Consider the following 18,057-nt stretch of genomic DNA (forward strand, 5'->3'; position numbering starts at 1 on the left):
GGAAAGAAGACAAAAAAAAAGAACACTCAAATTTACCCTGTGGTCGACATTTGAGCAAGGAGACAACAACAGTAAAGGATCTTCCACAGCTCTGAACATTGGATTAGCATCACATGTTCAAAGGAACACTGAGTGGGGGGGGGGGGGGGGGGGGGGGTGAAATCGGAGGATCGGATGAGTTTTTGTTGGATAAGGAAGGATATTGAGGGTTATGGAATCAAGATGGGTAAATGGAGCTAAGACATATTAGCAAGGATCTAACGGAATGGCAGAACGCCCTGGAAAATGAATAACCTGTTCCTTACATTGAGCAGGTAGGATGGGACAAGGGATTCAATGGAAAGTAGCAAGTCAGAATCACATGACTGCTGAACAAGGCTCATTGTACAAACATCAGGTAAAACCACGATGTTGGACATTAACTTCAGGCAGGGTAATGTAGGATGAGCAAGGACAGTATTTATTCAGGGGTCATGGGCATTGCTGCATTTATTGCCCAGCCCTAGTTGGCATGAGAAGGTGCTGTCGTCATGAACCTCTTGACGGTGGGTTTGACATAACCATGTGTCTCGCTGGCAATTTAAGATATTGGTGCGGGTATGGAGTTGGGTGTAAGCTCAGACCTCAAGGACAGGAAGCTTCTTTTCTCAAAAGGACCTTAATCATTTGGAGGTAGTCCAGCATGGAGAGGGAAATTGGTTTTCAGATTGGGGGGGGGGGGGGTCTACCCGACATGGAAGTGTGTGTGAATGCACATGACTGCCCCAACTCAATTTCCTGTGGTAACAGGCCAGGTGTAGCGTGTAACCAAGTTCCATAATGACCGAGATTCAGCTTTCCTCACCTCCCTTCTCTCCGTGACCAAGATGTGGCGGAATCGTCAAAATCCGTTTCTCTCCAACGCACATTCCAAGCAAGCCTTGATTCAGTCCTGCAATCGTTTTGGAGGAGCCCAGGATTAAAGTTGGAGGAACGTCAAAATCATAGCTAGAGGAATAATAGGGGACGGTGGGAAAAGAAATTTCTTGCAGTTAAAACTTCAGCAATTCATTTGTTAGGAAAAGCTGATATCAGGAGTCAAGTACTGTCGACAACCAACCCCAATCATGTCTATCCCCTTAGCGGAGTGTTGCCGCACCCACTCAATCACTTCAGAACCAAATACTCTTGTTAACCCGGTTGGTTGCTCGGGTATCTGGCATCAGTATAATACTACCCTCCTTATCCCAGGGTGAATGTGAGCCAAGGCAGACAGACAAGCTGTTTGACAACCCCCGCACTGGATCCCATTAGCCAAGCCCTAAATCTGTCTGCCCCTGAATCCACATACCCGCCCCTTCCTGTAGATGAATCGTAGTGAGAATTCGGTCTGATCGTTATTCTCCCAAACCCAGTCAATGCTAAACGTCAATTCTAACATCGCACATGGTCTAACTATAGAGCTATTGCCGTTGAGTCAATTAACCTCGGTTGTTATTTGGTAATTTGAAAGATTTTTTTTCTCCTCAAGTTTCCCAAATCAAAAATAGCTGATAGGCCGTATCCAAAATCCACCCGTGCAGGATGGAAGGGGCCTCAGTTTAATGTCCTATACAAAAGACAGCACCCTGACAGTGCAGTACTCCCTTAGTGCTGCATTGGAATATCAACCCAGATTACGTGCTCAGGCTGTACTGGGCCGGTTTAGCTCAGTTTGCTGGACAGCCGGTTTGTGATACAGAGCGAGCTCAGCAGCATGGGTTCAATTCCCGTACCAGCTGAAGTTATTCATAAAAGGGTCCCTACTTCTCAACCTTGCCCCTCGCCCGAGGTGTGGCGATCTTCAGGTTAAATCACCACCAGCTCCCAATCAAAGGGGAAAGCAGCCTACAGTCATCTGGGACTGTGGCCACTTTACCTCACTGGGGCTTTGTCTATCACTGTGGGCAAGGACTCTGGGGCGGGATTTTCCCGTACCCGGTGGGGCAGGGGGGGGTTCCAGCATAATGGAGTGGCGGGAACCACTCTGGCATCGGGCTGCCCCAAAGGTGCGGACGTCTCTGCACCTTTAGGGGCCAAGCCTTCACCTTGAGGGGCTAGGCCCACGCCGGAGTGGTTTGTGCTCCGCCGGCTGGCGGGAAAGGCCTTTGGAAGGTCTTCACCGGGCGACGCATGCGCGGGAGCGTCAGCGGCTGCATGCGCAGGGGAGGGGGTCTCTTCCGCCTCTGCCATACTGAAGACCATGGCGAAGGCGGAAGAAAAAGAGTGGCCCCACGTCACAGGCCCGCCCGCGGATCAGCGGGCCCCGATCGCGGGCCAGGCCACCGTGGGGGCACCCCCCCCCCGGGGCCAGATCGCCCGGGAGCCTGCCCGCGCCGCCTTGTCCCGCCGTTCAAAGGGTGGTTTAATCCACGTTGGCGGGACAGGCATTCCAGCAGCGGGACTTCGGTCCATCACGGGCCGGAGAATCGGCGGGGGTGGGCCCGCTGACGGGCGCAGTTCGATTCCCGCCCCCGCCGACTGGCGCAGCGCGATTCCCGCCCCCGCCGAATCTCTGGTGGCGGAGAATTCGGGACACGGCGGGGGCAGGATTCACGCCAGCCCCCAGCGATTCTCCGACCCGGCGTGGGGTCAGAGAATCCCGCCCCTGATGTGTGAAGACTCCATTGCATTTTGCAGGAATATACATCAACTATTTAATACTCCCAGTTGTTCAAACTTGCATTGTCCCCTTTCCATCTCAAATGATAACTTCAATAAAAAGCTGTATGACGTACGAGGTGTAAAGCTGGGTACCGTCCAGGAGAGAAGCAGTGTAATGGTATGTCACATAGTCATTTATCTGGGACATCTCCTTGCAGGCATCTGGCTTGAAGTAGGATTGGATTTCTACTTTGTCCTTTGGATTGTGGAAATCGATGATGTGAACATCAAAGATGAGGACAGCAGAGGCTGGAATCGTATTGGCTGCAGATCAAAATCCAGACAGAGTCAATCCACGGGACAGAAGAACTTTGTAAAACATAAATCAACTTTATTCAGCAGATACACCCATTGAGACACAAAGGAATTCAGCGGAGAAAAAAGGAATGGGAAGAAAGGAAGACGAGAGACATCTAACTCAAAGCATTTTACAGCCAATGAAGTACTTTTCGAAATGTAGTCACTATCGTAATGTAGGAAAAGCAGCAGCTAATGTGTGCACAGCAAGATCCCCAAAACAGCCAGAAAATAAGTGATCTGGGCAGCAAGGTGGTGCAGTGGTTAGCACTGCTGCCTCGTGCCACTGAGGTCCCAGGTTCGATCCCGGCTCTGGGTCACTGTCTGTGGAGTTTGCACATTCTCCCCGTGTTTGTGTGGGTTTCGCCCCCACAACCCAAAGATGTGCAGGCTAGGTGGATTGGCCGCGCTAAATTGCCCCTTAATTGGAAAAAATTGGGGACTCAAACTTATTTTAAAAAAATAAGTGATCCAAAGATCTACTATGGTGATGTTGAGGGACAAAGTTCTCCTACTCTTTGAAATACCTGAGTTTGCATACACCCAAGATATACACCAGCAACCTCTGGATTGCCTGTTTAGTGAAGGCCCACTTGATGAAACAGAGCCATACAGACCAGGTGGGGTTGGCATCATCTCCGCGTTAGCCTGGAATTCATTCTTCCCATTAGTCAGTTGGTTTCTCAATTATATTAACGCAGGAGTAAGATTTCTGGATGGTTTTTAAGCCTCTCTACCCCATGTGGAGGCCAAAAGTACATTCCCTTTCACCTGTGTACTGGCCCAACCCACTGAGCACAAACCAGGCTGGAACCAAAGACATTTCCATTGTATTTGGCGCAACACCACATCAGCAATCGCGGAGACTTTCACAGTCCCTTTAATAAGGATATCTTTTGTCATATACTGTCTGAGGGGATTGGATTATGGGGGAGGTGAGGGTGCATGTGTATTGGGCATGTTCTCACTGAAAGAAATTGAGGGGTATTGAGAATGCTGTTTTAGGATTCTTAAAAAAAGGAATAGGTACTTCCAGCATGACAAACTATTTGACTGTTTCAAGAATAATAGACCCAAAGGATACATCAACAACCAACACTAGATAATATTAATGAATTCTAATGCAAATTAAAGACTCCTGAAGGAAAGGTAACATTATAGGATAGAGTATAGAATATGATACATGGTGACTGGTTTGTGCTCAGCTGGAGCAGGGGGTGGGTCAATATCTGGTTCCCAAATGCCTCCATCACTAGGTCTGTTGTACACTCATTGATGGAGATAGATCACGGTGATTGGTCAGTAATACCATTATCATTGGATCATGTGACTACCCAATGGTAGACGGCGATCTCGATCTCCAATAATTCCCGATTTGTCTATGGTATTGTTCCTAGTTAGGTTATTTGGGGTTTGATTTCAATAGTTAGCCACTAACTCTTGCCCTTTACACAGACTCAGGTAGGTGAGGAAATGGTCTAAAGACATCCAGGGTCAAGAGAAGCTAATTATTGGTGCGGTTCAAAATTCCTCTAAATGGACAGCTGCTCTGTGTGTGGAATACATACCAGTTTGACAATCAGAGAAAACAGCAACAAGCTATCTGTGGTTTCCCTTTCTCTGTAGTTTTGTCAGTTATGATTTTAGTGTGACAACAACTTGCACTTAAATAACACCTTTAATATAGTAAAATGTTCCACGCCAGTCCACATAGGGGCATAGATTCAGGATAAGGGGCAGGAGGTTTAGAGGAAAATCTTTCTCACCCAGAGGGTGGTGGGAATTGGAAACTCGCTGCCTGAAAGGGGGTAGAAGCAGGAGCCCATACAACGTTCAAGAAGCATTTAGAACGCAATAGCAAGGCTATGGACCAAGTGCTGGAGTATGGGATTGGAGTAGATAGGTGCTTGATGGCTGGCATGGACATGGGCTGAAGGTCCTCCTTTTGTGCTGTAAAATTCCTTTAGTAGCGTTATTGCTGACAATGAACCAATAATGAGATGTTAGGACAGAAATGAAAATCTTGGCTAAAGAGATAGATTTTAATGAATGTTTTAAAAAGAGTTACGTGTGGCAGAGAGATTGAGAGAGGAAATTCCAGAGCTTGTGGCAGAGGGAGCGGAGATAGAGCAATGCCGATATCTGGGAGGGCAGTTGGAGATTACAAAGATAACGTATGGAGAGGCGAAATCCCAGTGCGGCTGGAGTGAAAATGTACATTTCTTACCAACACCATCCTCCCCGTAGGCCAAGTGCGGTGGAATAATGACGCGCCGTCGTTCTCCCAAACATGCTCCCAGTAAACCTTGGTCTACCCCAGGAATGACGAAACCCATCCCGATGTACGTATCGTATGTATTGTTCCGTGAGTAACTGGGTTAAAAACACAATTTAGAAACACTGAGTATTTTGTCAAATATGACAACACCGCAAGAGGCTTCTGCGAGTTTGATCAGTACCAGATGATGAAGCCATTTCAATTTCTGCTTCAGTTACAGATGTTAAGCTGTGGAATCAACAGGAACAGAGCTACACTGACAGCAGCTGGAGAACTGTCCCCCTCCCTCCTCCTCGATGAAACATGCAGCACCCACAGTTCTATCCACCAGGGGGTTACAGTTATGGCCCCAGTCTGTGTCCCAACCAGCCCAATGAAAAAGAGCACAAAATGTGGACGAAGATGGGCAGCAGTCTTTGCTGATCATCGATTGGAGAGTCCTGTTGGAAAACATCTGAATCTGAACCCGAGGCAAAGGCAGGTTCAGACTGGGAAGTGCACTCATGTCCAATAGCCGGCCGATACACAAGTGTCCAGGCATTGCACATGAAGAGATAACACTGGGGCTGACCGGCAGACTTCTATCCCAGCATCAGCCAGCACCAGGGAATTGGCCAAGTGATAGTTGTTGACTATCTTCCTTGGTGCCATTGACCTGTGCTGCCTCTTTGCCAAGCTGTCTAAGGAGCTTGGTACTACCCGATAAATCAGATCATTCACAGAGGGGCAAAAAAACACATTTTAGCAAGTTAGTAAAGACACGAGAGGGGGGGGGGGGCACGGTGGCGCAGTGGGTTAGCCCTGCTGCCTCACGGCCGAGGTCCCAGGTTCGATCCCGGCTCTGGGTCACTGTCCGTGTGGAGTTTGCACATTCTCCCCGTGTTTGCGTGGGTTTCACCCCACAACCCAAAGATGTGCAGGGTAGGTGGATTGGCCAACTAAAATCGGCCCTTAATTGGAAAAAATAAATTGGGTACTCTATTTTAAAAAGACACGTACAAAATAAAATCTCATCACTGCCCTCCCTCACTAACCCCCCCCCCCCCCCAAATCGCCCAACCCCTGCTCCAATTGCAATAAACCAACTCAAACCCAAACCACACTACCTGCTCCCAAGGGGCGTTTACAAGCCAGACGGAAGGTTCTCAGCTCACAGCCGCGGAGCCCTGTAAACTCACTGCTCAGTAACAGACCGCCCAAAAACTCCTGGAAATGCAAAGCGTGAAAGGTCAAAGTTCCATCAGGGCCGGAATCTTCCAGAGACCTGCATGAACCGAAGGTTCTAACATTAACCCTTTAAACCCTGCGGTTTGTGTATATATAATCACACAATAATCACAAACAATTAGTTTAACAAGAACCATATAAATATTTACAACTACAGGGTAACTTGCATTACCTGCTGCATTTTATTCCTCAAATTCCACATGTTAAAACTTCAGCAAGGTTTTGAAATAAATTCTTATAGGAGAACTTGTTATTCAAAGGGTTAAAATTCTATATTTTAAGAAAGGCCCCAGTTCAGGGTCTCTGGTTGTGTTGGCCTGTACAGTCCTGCACGAGGTACATCATTGTCAGGATGCAAAAACTATTAAAATCTGGTTCAGTCACCAACTAACCACTCAGTGTGCCCCCCCCCCCCCCCCCCCCCCCCGCCGGAGCCGGGCCAGGTCCGGTTTGGCAATATTTAACCCACCATTCCAATCCATACTTTGCTCCCCTGTTGTGCCGGCTGATTGACTTGGAGATTTAGGTGAGAAATAGAAAGTAGCAGCATCATTGCTGGGCTCGGTTTCTCCCTCTTCCCACTTGATTGGGACAGCAGCAGCTACAGAAAGTAGGCTGAGCGGGGGAAACAGGACACATCTGACATCTATGTGCATGGGTTTTATTTTATTTTAGAAAAAACAAAGTAATTTAGTACTGCAAGAATAGCCATGACTTCTGTCCCTCCTCTCGGTATCACACCCGGCGATTAGAGACCCAGTCATTCACATCACTGTGCAATTTCTGCTTTACGTGGAAGATGTTGGTCAGTGCCGGGACCACTCCGACCAAGCGATCGGCTGTAACTCATTGGTCACCTCAGTTAGAAGGAAGATTGTGGGTTCAGGGCCCACTGATGTTACTTCAGTACTGAGTGAGTGCTGCCCTGTCAGAGATACCATATTTTGGATGGGATGTTAAAGCGGAGGCCAGTTTACCCTCTCGGGTAGATATAAAAGATTCCATGGCAACATTTGAACAGCTTGTGACTCTTGTAATTAGTTATCCCACAAGCAACATCACTAAAACAGATTATCTGATCACCAATTGTGGGACCTTACCGAGTGTAAATGGACAGCTGCATTTCTTCTTTATCAATATCCACGGAGTTATTTGTATCTTCTGTCTCAAGAAACCATTGATTGATGGTGATGTAGAATTATACAGGTGCTCAATCCTGATCGGATACCTCACTGAGGAGGTCTCCTTCATGTGAATCATTACCACATGGACTAAGATTCTAGAAGGTACCTCACTACCACTTTCTCAAAGATAATGTGTCCCTCTTCTCGGTGACACCCAGAATCGGAAAGTTAAACACGTTCACCAACACCATAATTTTAAAATTCTCATCGCACAATCTTCTTCAGCCCCATCCTCAGACTCAGTCGATCCAATTCTGGCCTTTTGGACATCCCAGATTCCCATCACTCCACCTTCAGCTGCCTGGATCCCAAACTTTGGAATTCCACATAAACTGTGCAACCTCCCTCCTCCTGTACCAGGTTTCTGAAAACGGAGATCTTTGACTGGCCCAGTGCTGGATCGCTACACGATTATACTCTCGTGACGTTTTAACCTATGTTTTTAAAGGTGAAATTGTCATTGCTGAAAGGTCACCTTTAGGGGAGCTTGTTGGCGAATAGTCATCAGTTTAACTTTCCCCCTTTACCAAATATATCCCTAGAAGAGTAACGAGTGAGATCTGTCTGAAGGTGCACCTTTTGTTGCTGAATGAGATACTGCCGGATTTGCTGAATATTTTTGAGCATATCTGTCAGGACACGCCTGCTCCTTACAGACAATATAGAGAAAGCAGCAAGTCACCACAGGCCATTCGCTTTTCTTTCCTCATTTTATTAACTCATGGCAACAAAATGTCAGCACATCTGCAGAGGGAGATGGAGTGGATGAAAGAGGCTGGCGTGGATTTTGAGAGAATAGTTAACTCCCATTGCTTCAGTACACACTCCAGTACACACTCCAGTGGCGACATTCAGTACACATTTTCTCGTTAATGATTTTTTCTTAAGAAAAGGGTGGAGAATTTGTTGGCCATCCCTAATTGTCCTGCAGAACGTGGTGAATAGCTGCTGTCTTGAGCCGCTGCAGTGCATGTGGTGTAGGTACACCCACAGTGCTGTTAGGGAGGGAGCTCCAGGATTTTGACCCAGCAAACGTCAGGGTGGTGAGTGACTTCAATCATCATAGAATTTACAGTGCAGAAGGAGGCCATTTGACCCATCGAGTCTGCACCGGCTCTTGGAAAGAGCACCCCCCTTAAGCCCACACCTCCACCCTATCCCCGTAACCCTATCCCTGTAACCCTATAAATGATGGTAGTGATTGTTGGTTTGGAAGGTGCTGGCTAAGGAGCCTTGGTGAGTTCTTGCAGTGCATCTTGTAGATAGTACACACGGCTGCTACTGTGCGCCAGTGGTGGATGGGTTGTGATCAAGCAGGCTGATTGGTTCTGGATGGTGTTGAGCTTCCGAGTGTTATTGGGAGTTTCACTCATTCAGGCAAGTGGAGAGTATTTCATCACACTCCTGACTTGTCGATGGCGACAAGATTATCTTACACTAATGCAAATTACTGAGCTGCCTGGGCTGACCTCTTCCCCTTCAATGAAAACCGGATGTAATGTTCTTGTCGGATGGCCTGATTTACTACAAGAACACTTGTAGCTAAAGCTACAAATGATTTATTGACATTAACTGTGGGTCAAATATATACAAAACAACAAATGAATAATCATATGAACATCCACAAACAACCTCTCTCACAGCTCCCTAGTCAGTCTGAGGTCACAAGACTCGAACATTCACTTATATACGAATGAGACTCCTAGTGGTCAATCGGTGAATTACAACACAACCATGTTATCACTACACCGGATTCTTTTCAACTCCAGATAGAGTTAAACTAGACAACTCCTAACCAGAGTGACACCAAGGAAAACTGATCACAAGCCAGATACTGAATTCCAGCTTCAAAAGCACATGAACAACCCTCAACATAACCACCTCATTGGTTACTCTTTGTAAGAACACCGAGACCTCCAATTGTGACCTTTCCATGAACTGAAACTCAGGATAGACAATGAATATGAAAACTCTCTTGTTATTAACCCATTCCTAGCTGCTGCCCACTACAGCAGAGCATTGCCCTCAACATTGACAACAAACTTCCTCATGAGGATTAATTGTCGAGGGTTCTCCCGGTGGTATATTGTGGTCTTTATTTTTGGGGGCAAAGCGGTTCAGGGGTCATTGACCATAGAACAGTACAGCACAGAACAGGCCCTTCGGCCCTCGATGTTGTGCTGAGCATTGTCCGAAACCAAGATCAAGCTATCCCACTCCCTGTCATTCTGGTGTGCTCCATGTGCCTATCCAATAACCGCTTGAAAGTTCCTAAAGTGTCCGACTCCACTATCACAGCAGGCAGTCAATTCCACACTCTAACCACTCTCCGAGTAAAGAACCTACCTAGGACATCCCTCCTATATCTCCCACCCCGAACCTTATAGTTATGTCCCCTTGTAACAGCTACATCCACCCGAGGAAATAGTCTCTGAACGTCAACTCTATCTATCCCCCTCATCATCTTATGAACCTCTATTAAGTCGCCTCTCATCCTCCTCCGCTCCAAAGAGAAAAGCCCTAGCTCCCTCAACCTTTCCTCATAAGACCTATCCTGCAAACCAGGCAGCATCCTGGTAAATCTCCTTTGCACCCTTTCCAATGCTTCCACATCCATCCTATAGTGGTGACCAGAACTGCACACAATACTCCAAATGTGGTCTCACCAGGGTCATGTATAGTTGCAGCATAACCCGGCGGGTCATAAACTCAAGCCCCCTGTTAATAAACGCTAACACACTATAAACCTTCTTCACGGCTCTATCCACTTGAGTGGCAACCTTCAGAGATCTGTGGACATGAACCCCAAGATTTCCCTGTTCCTCCACATTCCTCAGAACCTTGCCGTTGACCCTGTAATCAGCATTCAAATTTTTTCTACCAAAATGAATCACCGTGCACTTATCAGGGTTAAACTCCATCTGCCATTTTTCAGGTCAGCTCTGCATCCTATCAATGTCTCTTTGCAGCCTACAACAGCCTCCACCTCAGCCACTACTCCACCAATCTTGGTGTCATCAGCAGATTTGCTGACCCACCCTTCAGCCCCCTCCAAGTCATTGATAAAAATCACAAATAGCAGAGGACCCAGCACTGATCCCTGTGGTACACCGCTGGTAACTGGTCTCCAGTCTGAAAAATTTCCATCCACCACCACCCTCTGTCTTCTATGTGATAGCCAGTTACTTATCCAATTGGCCAAATTTCCCTCTATCCCACACCTCCTTAGTTTCATCATGAGCCGACCATGGGGAACCTTATCAAACGCCTTACTAAAATCCATGTATACAACATCAACTGCTCTACCTTCATCTACACACTTAGTTATCTCCTCAAAGAATTCAATCAAATTTGTGAGGCAAGACCTACCCTTCACAAATCCGTGTTGACCATCGCGGATTAAACTGCATCTTTCCAAATGGTCATAAATCCTATCCTTCAGGACCTTTTCCATTATCTTACCCACCACCGATGTAAGACTAACTGGCCTATAATTACCAGGGTCATTCCTATTCCCTTTCTTGAACAGAGGAACAACATTCGTCACTCTCCAGTCCCCTGGCACTATCCCCGTGGACAGCGAGGACCCAAAGATCAAAGCCAAAGGCTCTGCAATCTCATCCCTTGTCTCCCAAAGAATCCTTGGATATATCCCATCTGGCCCAGGGGACTTGTCGACCCTCAGGTTTTTCAAAATTGCTAATACATCCTTCCTCAGAACATCTACCTCCTCCAGCCTACCCACCTGAATCACACTCTCATCCTCAAAAACATGGCCCCTCTCCTTTGTGAACACTGAAGAAAAGTATTCATTCAACGCCTCTCCTATTTCTTCTGACTCCATGCACAAGTTCCCACTACTGTCCTTGACCAGCCTTAACCTCACCCTGGTCATTCTTTTATTTCTCACACAAGAGTAAAAAGCCTTAGGGTTTTCCTTGATCCGACCTACCAAGGACTTCTCGTGCCCCCGTCCGAAGCCCTTTTTTCAGCTCATTCCTTGCTACCTTGTAACCCTCAAGCGACCCTACTCAACCTGGTTTTCTCATCCTTACATACTCTTCCTTTTTCCTCTTGACAAGACATTCAACCTCTTTTGTGAACCATGATTCCCTCACATGGCCAGTTCCTCCCTGCCTGACAGGGACATGCCTATCAAGGACACACAGTATTTGTTCCTTGAACAAGCTCCACTTTTCATTTGTGCCTTTCCCGGACAGTTTCTGTTCCCATCTTATGCTCCCTAATTCTTGCCTAATCGCATCATAATTACCCCTCCCCCAATTATAAACCTTGCCCTGCCGTATGGCCCTATCCCTCTCCATTGCAATAGTGAAAGACACCGAATTGTGGTCACTATCTCCAAAGTACTCTCCCACAAACAAACCTAACACTTGGCCCGGTTCATTACCCAGTACCAAATCCAATGTGGCCCCCCCTCTTGTCGGCCTATCCACATATTGTGTCAGGAAACTCTCCTGCACACTGTACAAAAACTGCCCATCCGAACTGTTCGACCTATAGAGGTTCCAATCAATATTTGGAAAGTTAAAGTCACCCATGACAACTACCCGGAGACCTCCACACCTATCCATAATCTGTTTTGCAATTTCTTCCTCCACATCTCTATTACTATTTGGGGGCCTATAGAAAACTCCTAACAATGTGACCGCTTCTTTCCTATTTCTAACTTCGGCCCATATTACCTCAGATCCCCTTCAAACTGCCTTTCTGCAGCCGTTAAACTATTCTTGATTAACAATGCGACTCCTCCACCTCTTTTACCACCTTCCCTACTCTTACTGAAACATCTATACCCCGGAACTTCCAACAACCATTTCTGTTCCTGGTCTAACCATGTCTCCGTAATGGCCACAACATCGTAGTCCCAAGAACCAATCCACGCTCCAGGTTCACCTACCTTATTCCGGATGCTCCTTGCATTGAAGTAGACACACTTCAACCCACCTTTCTGTCTTCTGGTACACTCCTGCAACCTTGATACCCTCCTCAGTACCTCACTGCTCTCAACACTGGCTTCTGGACTACAGCTCGTTTTCCCAGCCCCCCGACAAATTAGTTTAAACCCCCCCGAAGAGCCGTAGCAAATTTCCCTCCCAGGATATTGGTTCAGGTGCAAACTGTCCTGTCTGTACAGGTCCCACCATCCCCAGAATGTGCTCCAATTATCCACGTAGCTGAAACCCTCCCTCCTACACCATCCCTGCAGCCACGTGTTTATCTCCACTCTCTCCCTGTTCCTCACCTCACTGCCACGTGGCACTGGCAACAAACCAGAGATGACAACACGGTCTGTCCTGGCTCTCAGCTTCCACCCTAGCTCCCTAAATTCCTGTTTTAAATCCCCGTCCCTTCTCTTACCTATGTCGTTGGTACCGATGTGTACCACGACATGTGACTGCTCCCCCTCCCCTTTAAGGATTCTGAAAACACGGTCCGAGACGTCACGGACCCTGGTACCCGGGAGGCAACATACCATCAGTGAGTCTCTTTCGCTGCCACAGAACCGTCTATCTGTCCCTCTAACTATCAAGGCCCCAATAACTATTGCTCTCCTGCTCCCCCTCCTTCCCTTCTGAGCCACAGGGACGGACTCAGTGCTGGAGATCCGTTCACCGTGGCCGTTCACCAGTTAAAAAAAGAAAAATTTCCATTTCTACAGCACTTTTCATGGTCTCAGGACAACTAAATGAGGAACTTCTAAAAATTATAGACACGGTCTTGATGAATAAAAAGCTAAGGTCAATTTGCGCACATTAAGGTCCCACAAACAGAAATGTGATAATCACCAGAAAAACATTTTTTTGGAAAAAGAAGTGATGTTGGTGGAGGAAAACCGGGAAAAACTTATATGTTCTTCAAAGTACATATAACATCCAGCCGAAAAGGGAGTTAGGCTGTGGTTTGATGTCACATTGGAAAAACCAACACCTCTGACAGTGTAGCACTCCCTCAACTCTACATTAGGAGTGTCCATGTAAATTATGTGCTTACGTTTTGGAATAGAACTTTATCCCCTGGCTTTCTGACTCCAGGAAGCGTAAGCCAAGTGATATTTAATGGTTAATGGCCAGCTGGAGTTAGTTGGGGAGGTATTTGGGCAGTATAGCGGTTACTGTTAGGTATGTTACAGTCCCCAAAGATGATTCTGTTGAGAAAGGGAGGTGCAGTGGGAAAATCCTCTGGGCTGAACGGTTAGCAATGCTAGCATGTAATTTAAAAAAGGTAATGATCAAAAATGTGTGAGAGAGAGCCCACCTAGAGTCAAAGAAGGTTCCATCCAACAGACTGCCATTGTAGTGATAGCGAATGAAGTCTCCAGACTCAATCTGTCGGGTGCAGAGCTCCGGGACGACCAACTTCTCTATGGTGACTGTATCATTCTGGTTGTGCAGATCCAGCAGCAGTGTGTCAAATACCAAGCTGGCCTGGGGGGGGATGTCACTACCTAATGGACAGAACACCAGCGAAATAAATTCAGATTGTTAAATGGTCAGAGTATACAAAATATCATTACGTGCTCAGTGCACACAATCCCGGCCAGGAGGCAGACAGAAACGAGGAGAGTTTGGGACTCTTCTGAACCTCCTCTTGTTCACACAAAAACTCCACCCCCAAACATATGACTCACTATCATTTTACCATCTATTTCCACCAAATCCGTCTTTTTCAGAACTTCAACCTGAAGAGTTTTAATAAACAAAGTTTCAGGTCAGGTGATCATTTTGCTTACATCATCTTCCTTTTTGCTACCTCAATGCTGTGGTGCACTGTGGCCCCTTGACCCTCGACCTCAATGCTGTCCTGCACTGTGGCCCCTTGACCTCATTGCTGTCCTGCACTGTGGCCCCTTGACCTCAATGCTGTCCTGCACTGTGGCCCCTGACCCCCAACCTCAATGCTGTCCTGCACTGTGGCCCTTTGACCCCCAACCTCAATGCTGTCCTGCACTGTGGCCCCTTGACCTCATTGCTGTCCTGCACTGTGGCCCCTTGACCCTCGACCTCAATGCTGTCCTGCACTATGGCCTCTTGACCCTCGACCTCAATGCTGTGGTGCACTGTGGCCCCTCGACCTCAATGCTGTCCTGCACTGTGGCCCCTGACCCCCAACCTCAATGCTGTCCTGCACTGTGGCCCCTTGACCCCCAACCTCAATGCTGTCCTGCACTGTGGCCCCTGGCCCCCAACCTCAATGCTGTCCTGCACTGTGGCCCCTTGACCCTCGACCTCAATGCTGTCCTGCACTGTGGCCCCTTGACCCTCAACGCTGTGGTGCACTGTGGCCCCTCGACCCTTGACCTCAATGCTGTCTTGCACTGTGGCCCCTGACCCCCAACCTCAATGCTGTCCTGCACTGTGGCCCCTGACCCCCAACCTCAATGCTGTCCTGCACTGTGGCCCCTTGACCCCCAACCTCAATGCTGTCCTGCACTGTGGCCCCTGACCCCCAACCTCAATGTTGCCCTGCACTGTGGCCCCTTGACCCTCGACCTCAATGCTGTCCTACACTGTGGCCCCTTGACCCTCAATGCTGTCCTGCACTGTGGCCCCTTGACCTCAATGCTGTCCTGCACTGTGGCCCCTTGACCCTCGACCTCAATGCTGTCCTGCACTGTGGCCCCTTGACCCTCGACCTCAATGCTGTCCTACACTGTGGCCCCTTGACCCTCAATGCTGTCCTGCACTGTGGCCCCTTGACCCTCAACCTCAATGCTGTCCTGCACTGTGGCCCCTTGACCTCAATGCTGTCCTGCACTGTGGCCCCTTGACCCTCGACCTCAATGCTGTCCTGCACTGTGGCCCCTTGACCCTCAACCTCAATGCTGTCCTGCACTGTGGCCCCTTGACCCTCAACCTCAATGCTGTCCTGCACTGCGCCCCCTTGACCCTCGACCTCAGTGCTGTCCCGCACTGTGGCCCCTTGACCCCAATGCTGTCCTGCACTGTGGCCCCTTGACCCTCGACCTGTGCTGTCTTTCACTGCAAGGCTTTGCTCTTCACCGAGTTTCCATCAAATTAGAAACTAATTTCTTCTTTATTCATTCATACTGTGTGTGATTGGCCTTTGCACCTCCCCAATTACCAGCTGGTTGAAAACCTTAAGAGGTGAAGTTGCATCTTTTTTTAAAAATAAAAGAACTTGAGGAAAAACAAATGTCTTTGAGCCCGTTATCATGGCACAACGGGAGAGTGGACCCGAGCTGACTGCCCGGTCTTCGTATTAGAATGTCAGGAACCGTTCTGGACTTGTATAGCTGGGTGTCTCCTGCAAATATTCCAGATTCCACACATTTGTTGCCTGAGACACAGGAGCTGTCTGAACAGGAGATGGAGGCAGATGCAGAAACGATTATTATGGGATTGGGATTGCGAGTGGGGGATGGAAACCACAAGTGAGAACAACAAAAGGAGAGAACAGTGCAGGCAGTCGGAACTCTCCCATCCACAGTATCAGTGCTCAGGGAGTTGAAGTCCTTTAATGAGAAGCATCACAATCACTTTTTAAAAAAAATTTAAAGTACCCAATTATTTCTTTTTCCCCAAATAAGGAGCAATTTAGCGTGGCCAATCCACCTAGACTGCACATCTTTGTGTTGTGAGAGTGTGCAAACTCCAGACGGACAGTGACCCAGGACCGGGATTCGAACCCGGGTCCTCAGCGCCGCAGTCCCAGTGCTAGCCACTGCGAAGCATCAAAATCATTATTGACACTCCGTACCCAGAGAATCTCAGGGTAGAGAAAAGCTGCCGAGCTGGCCAATCCTTATTCCTTCCATTACCCCATCTGATCTCAATCACTAACCACGGGGCAGCACGGTAGCATTGTGGATAGCACAATTGCTTCACAGCTCCAGGGTCCCAGGTTCGATTCCCGGCTTGGGTCACTGTGCGGAGTCTGCACATCCTCCCCGTGTGTGCGTGGGTTTCCTCCGGGTGCTCCGGTATCCTCCCACAGTCCAAAGATGTGCAGGTTAGGTGGATTGGCCATGATAAATTGCCCTTAGTGTCCAAAATTGCCCTTAGTGTTGGATTGGGTTACTGGGTTATGGGGATAGGGTGGAGGTGTTGACCTTGGGTAGGGTGCTCTTTCCAAGAGCCGGTGCAGACTTGATGGGCTGAATGGCCTCCTTCTGCACTGTAAATTCTATGATAAATAGATAGGCAGGTTAATATCAAGTCTTATGAAACCAAGATAGGTAGATGAAGCTAAGACACAGTTAACCATGATCAAAACTAATGGGGAAACAGTTAAGGGGTTGAACGGCCTCCTCTGTTCCCAAGTTCACCCCTGCTCTTAACAGTCAGATCCTTTGATTCACTGTCCGTCATCTATTTTCCCCATGCATACCCACCCAACACTTATGGGTAAGAGGCCATCGTCAGTACGTTTCACTCCTGGGCTATTGTCACCCAAGCCATTCTTTGCCCGTTGAACTTAGATGATGAACGATTGTTAGCAGGCTATTTGACTGCTAAGGCATCACAGTTGAGCACAATCCTATCCTGACTCAATGTACCCATCATCCAACAAGAATCACAGATCAGGAACAGGAGCCGTGGATGATTCCCAAAGTTCCAGCAACAGTAAAACCAATTTTAAAACCCTGGCCACTGAGATAAGCAGGGCACAGGAATCAAGCAGGTTGCCCAAGCATGCTAGACAGATCAGATCAGTGAACATGGAAGGTGCTGCAGAGGGTGGTTAAACCCAACATTGGACGGGCTCCAGTAATGAAAACAACTCCCAGTGCAGATGGTCAGTCTTGGAGATTTCACTTACCATATCCAGCTTCCCCGTAGGCCAGGAAGGGAGGGATAGTGATGATTCTCCTCTCTCCCACACACATCCCCAGGAGACCTTCATCCATTCCTTTGATTAACTTGCCGATGCCTATGTAGGTGTTGTACGTCCTCATGCGATTGTGACTATGGGAGGAGAGGGAGAAAGAGAGCCTGAAGAATGAGAAAAGGGAGCTGAGGAATCACTCACCACCGCTCCGGAGGCTGGTATGGGAGGGAAAGAGAAGTGAGAGGATGGAGAAAAAAAGAGAAGGGAACTCGGGAGCGTGTGAAACATACAAAAGGGACACCAACACTGGACTCTGACTTTACCTCGGAAACAAATGTACAGAACAGACAGGTCATTCCGCCAACTGGTCCGTGGTCTTCACCTCCTCACAGGTCTGCTCCGACTCCTCTTCATCACCTCCATCAGCATTCCCTTCTATTCCTTTCTCCCTCATGTTTATCAAATTTCTCATTAAAATGTATCTATACCATTTACCTCAACCACTCCCTGTGGTACCAAGTTGTTACAAAAGAGTGAAAATGCTTCTCCCGAGTTGCAAATAAATGTTTTCCAACA

General features: G+C 47.9%; 2 protein-coding genes across 4 annotated transcripts in view; one reads left to right on the forward strand and one right to left on the reverse strand.

Annotated features, from left to right (window-relative positions):
• Positions 1 to 6,881, forward strand: part of LOC140398674 (cytosolic 5'-nucleotidase 3-like) — a 36,015-nt gene extending 29,134 nt beyond the window's left edge. For all 3 annotated transcript variants that reach the window (XM_072487653.1, XM_072487651.1, XM_072487650.1), the window contains exon 10: positions 5,472 to 6,881. In XM_072487653.1, coding sequence (XP_072343754.1) covers positions 5,472 to 5,771 — 300 coding nt within the window. In that variant the 3' untranslated portion in view covers positions 5,772 to 6,881. The remainder of the gene's footprint in view (positions 1 to 5,471) is intronic.
• The window catches only part of LOC140398673 (peptidyl-prolyl cis-trans isomerase FKBP10-like), a 30,756-nt gene that overhangs the window by 5,523 nt on the left and 7,176 nt on the right, over positions 1 to 18,057 (reverse strand). Inside the window, exons 5-9 of the mRNA XM_072487649.1 lie at positions 17,473 to 17,618; positions 13,948 to 14,137; positions 5,207 to 5,352; positions 2,757 to 2,946; positions 845 to 987 (exon numbers count right to left, since the gene is read on the reverse strand). Coding sequence (XP_072343750.1) covers positions 845 to 987; positions 2,757 to 2,946; positions 5,207 to 5,352; positions 13,948 to 14,137; positions 17,473 to 17,618 — 815 coding nt within the window. The remainder of the gene's footprint in view (positions 1 to 844; positions 988 to 2,756; positions 2,947 to 5,206; positions 5,353 to 13,947; positions 14,138 to 17,472; positions 17,619 to 18,057) is intronic.

The sequence above is a fragment of the Scyliorhinus torazame genome, chromosome 21 (assembly GCF_047496885.1).
Source record: "Scyliorhinus torazame isolate Kashiwa2021f chromosome 21, sScyTor2.1, whole genome shotgun sequence".
Lineage (NCBI taxonomy): Eukaryota > Metazoa > Chordata > Chondrichthyes > Carcharhiniformes > Scyliorhinidae > Scyliorhinus > Scyliorhinus torazame.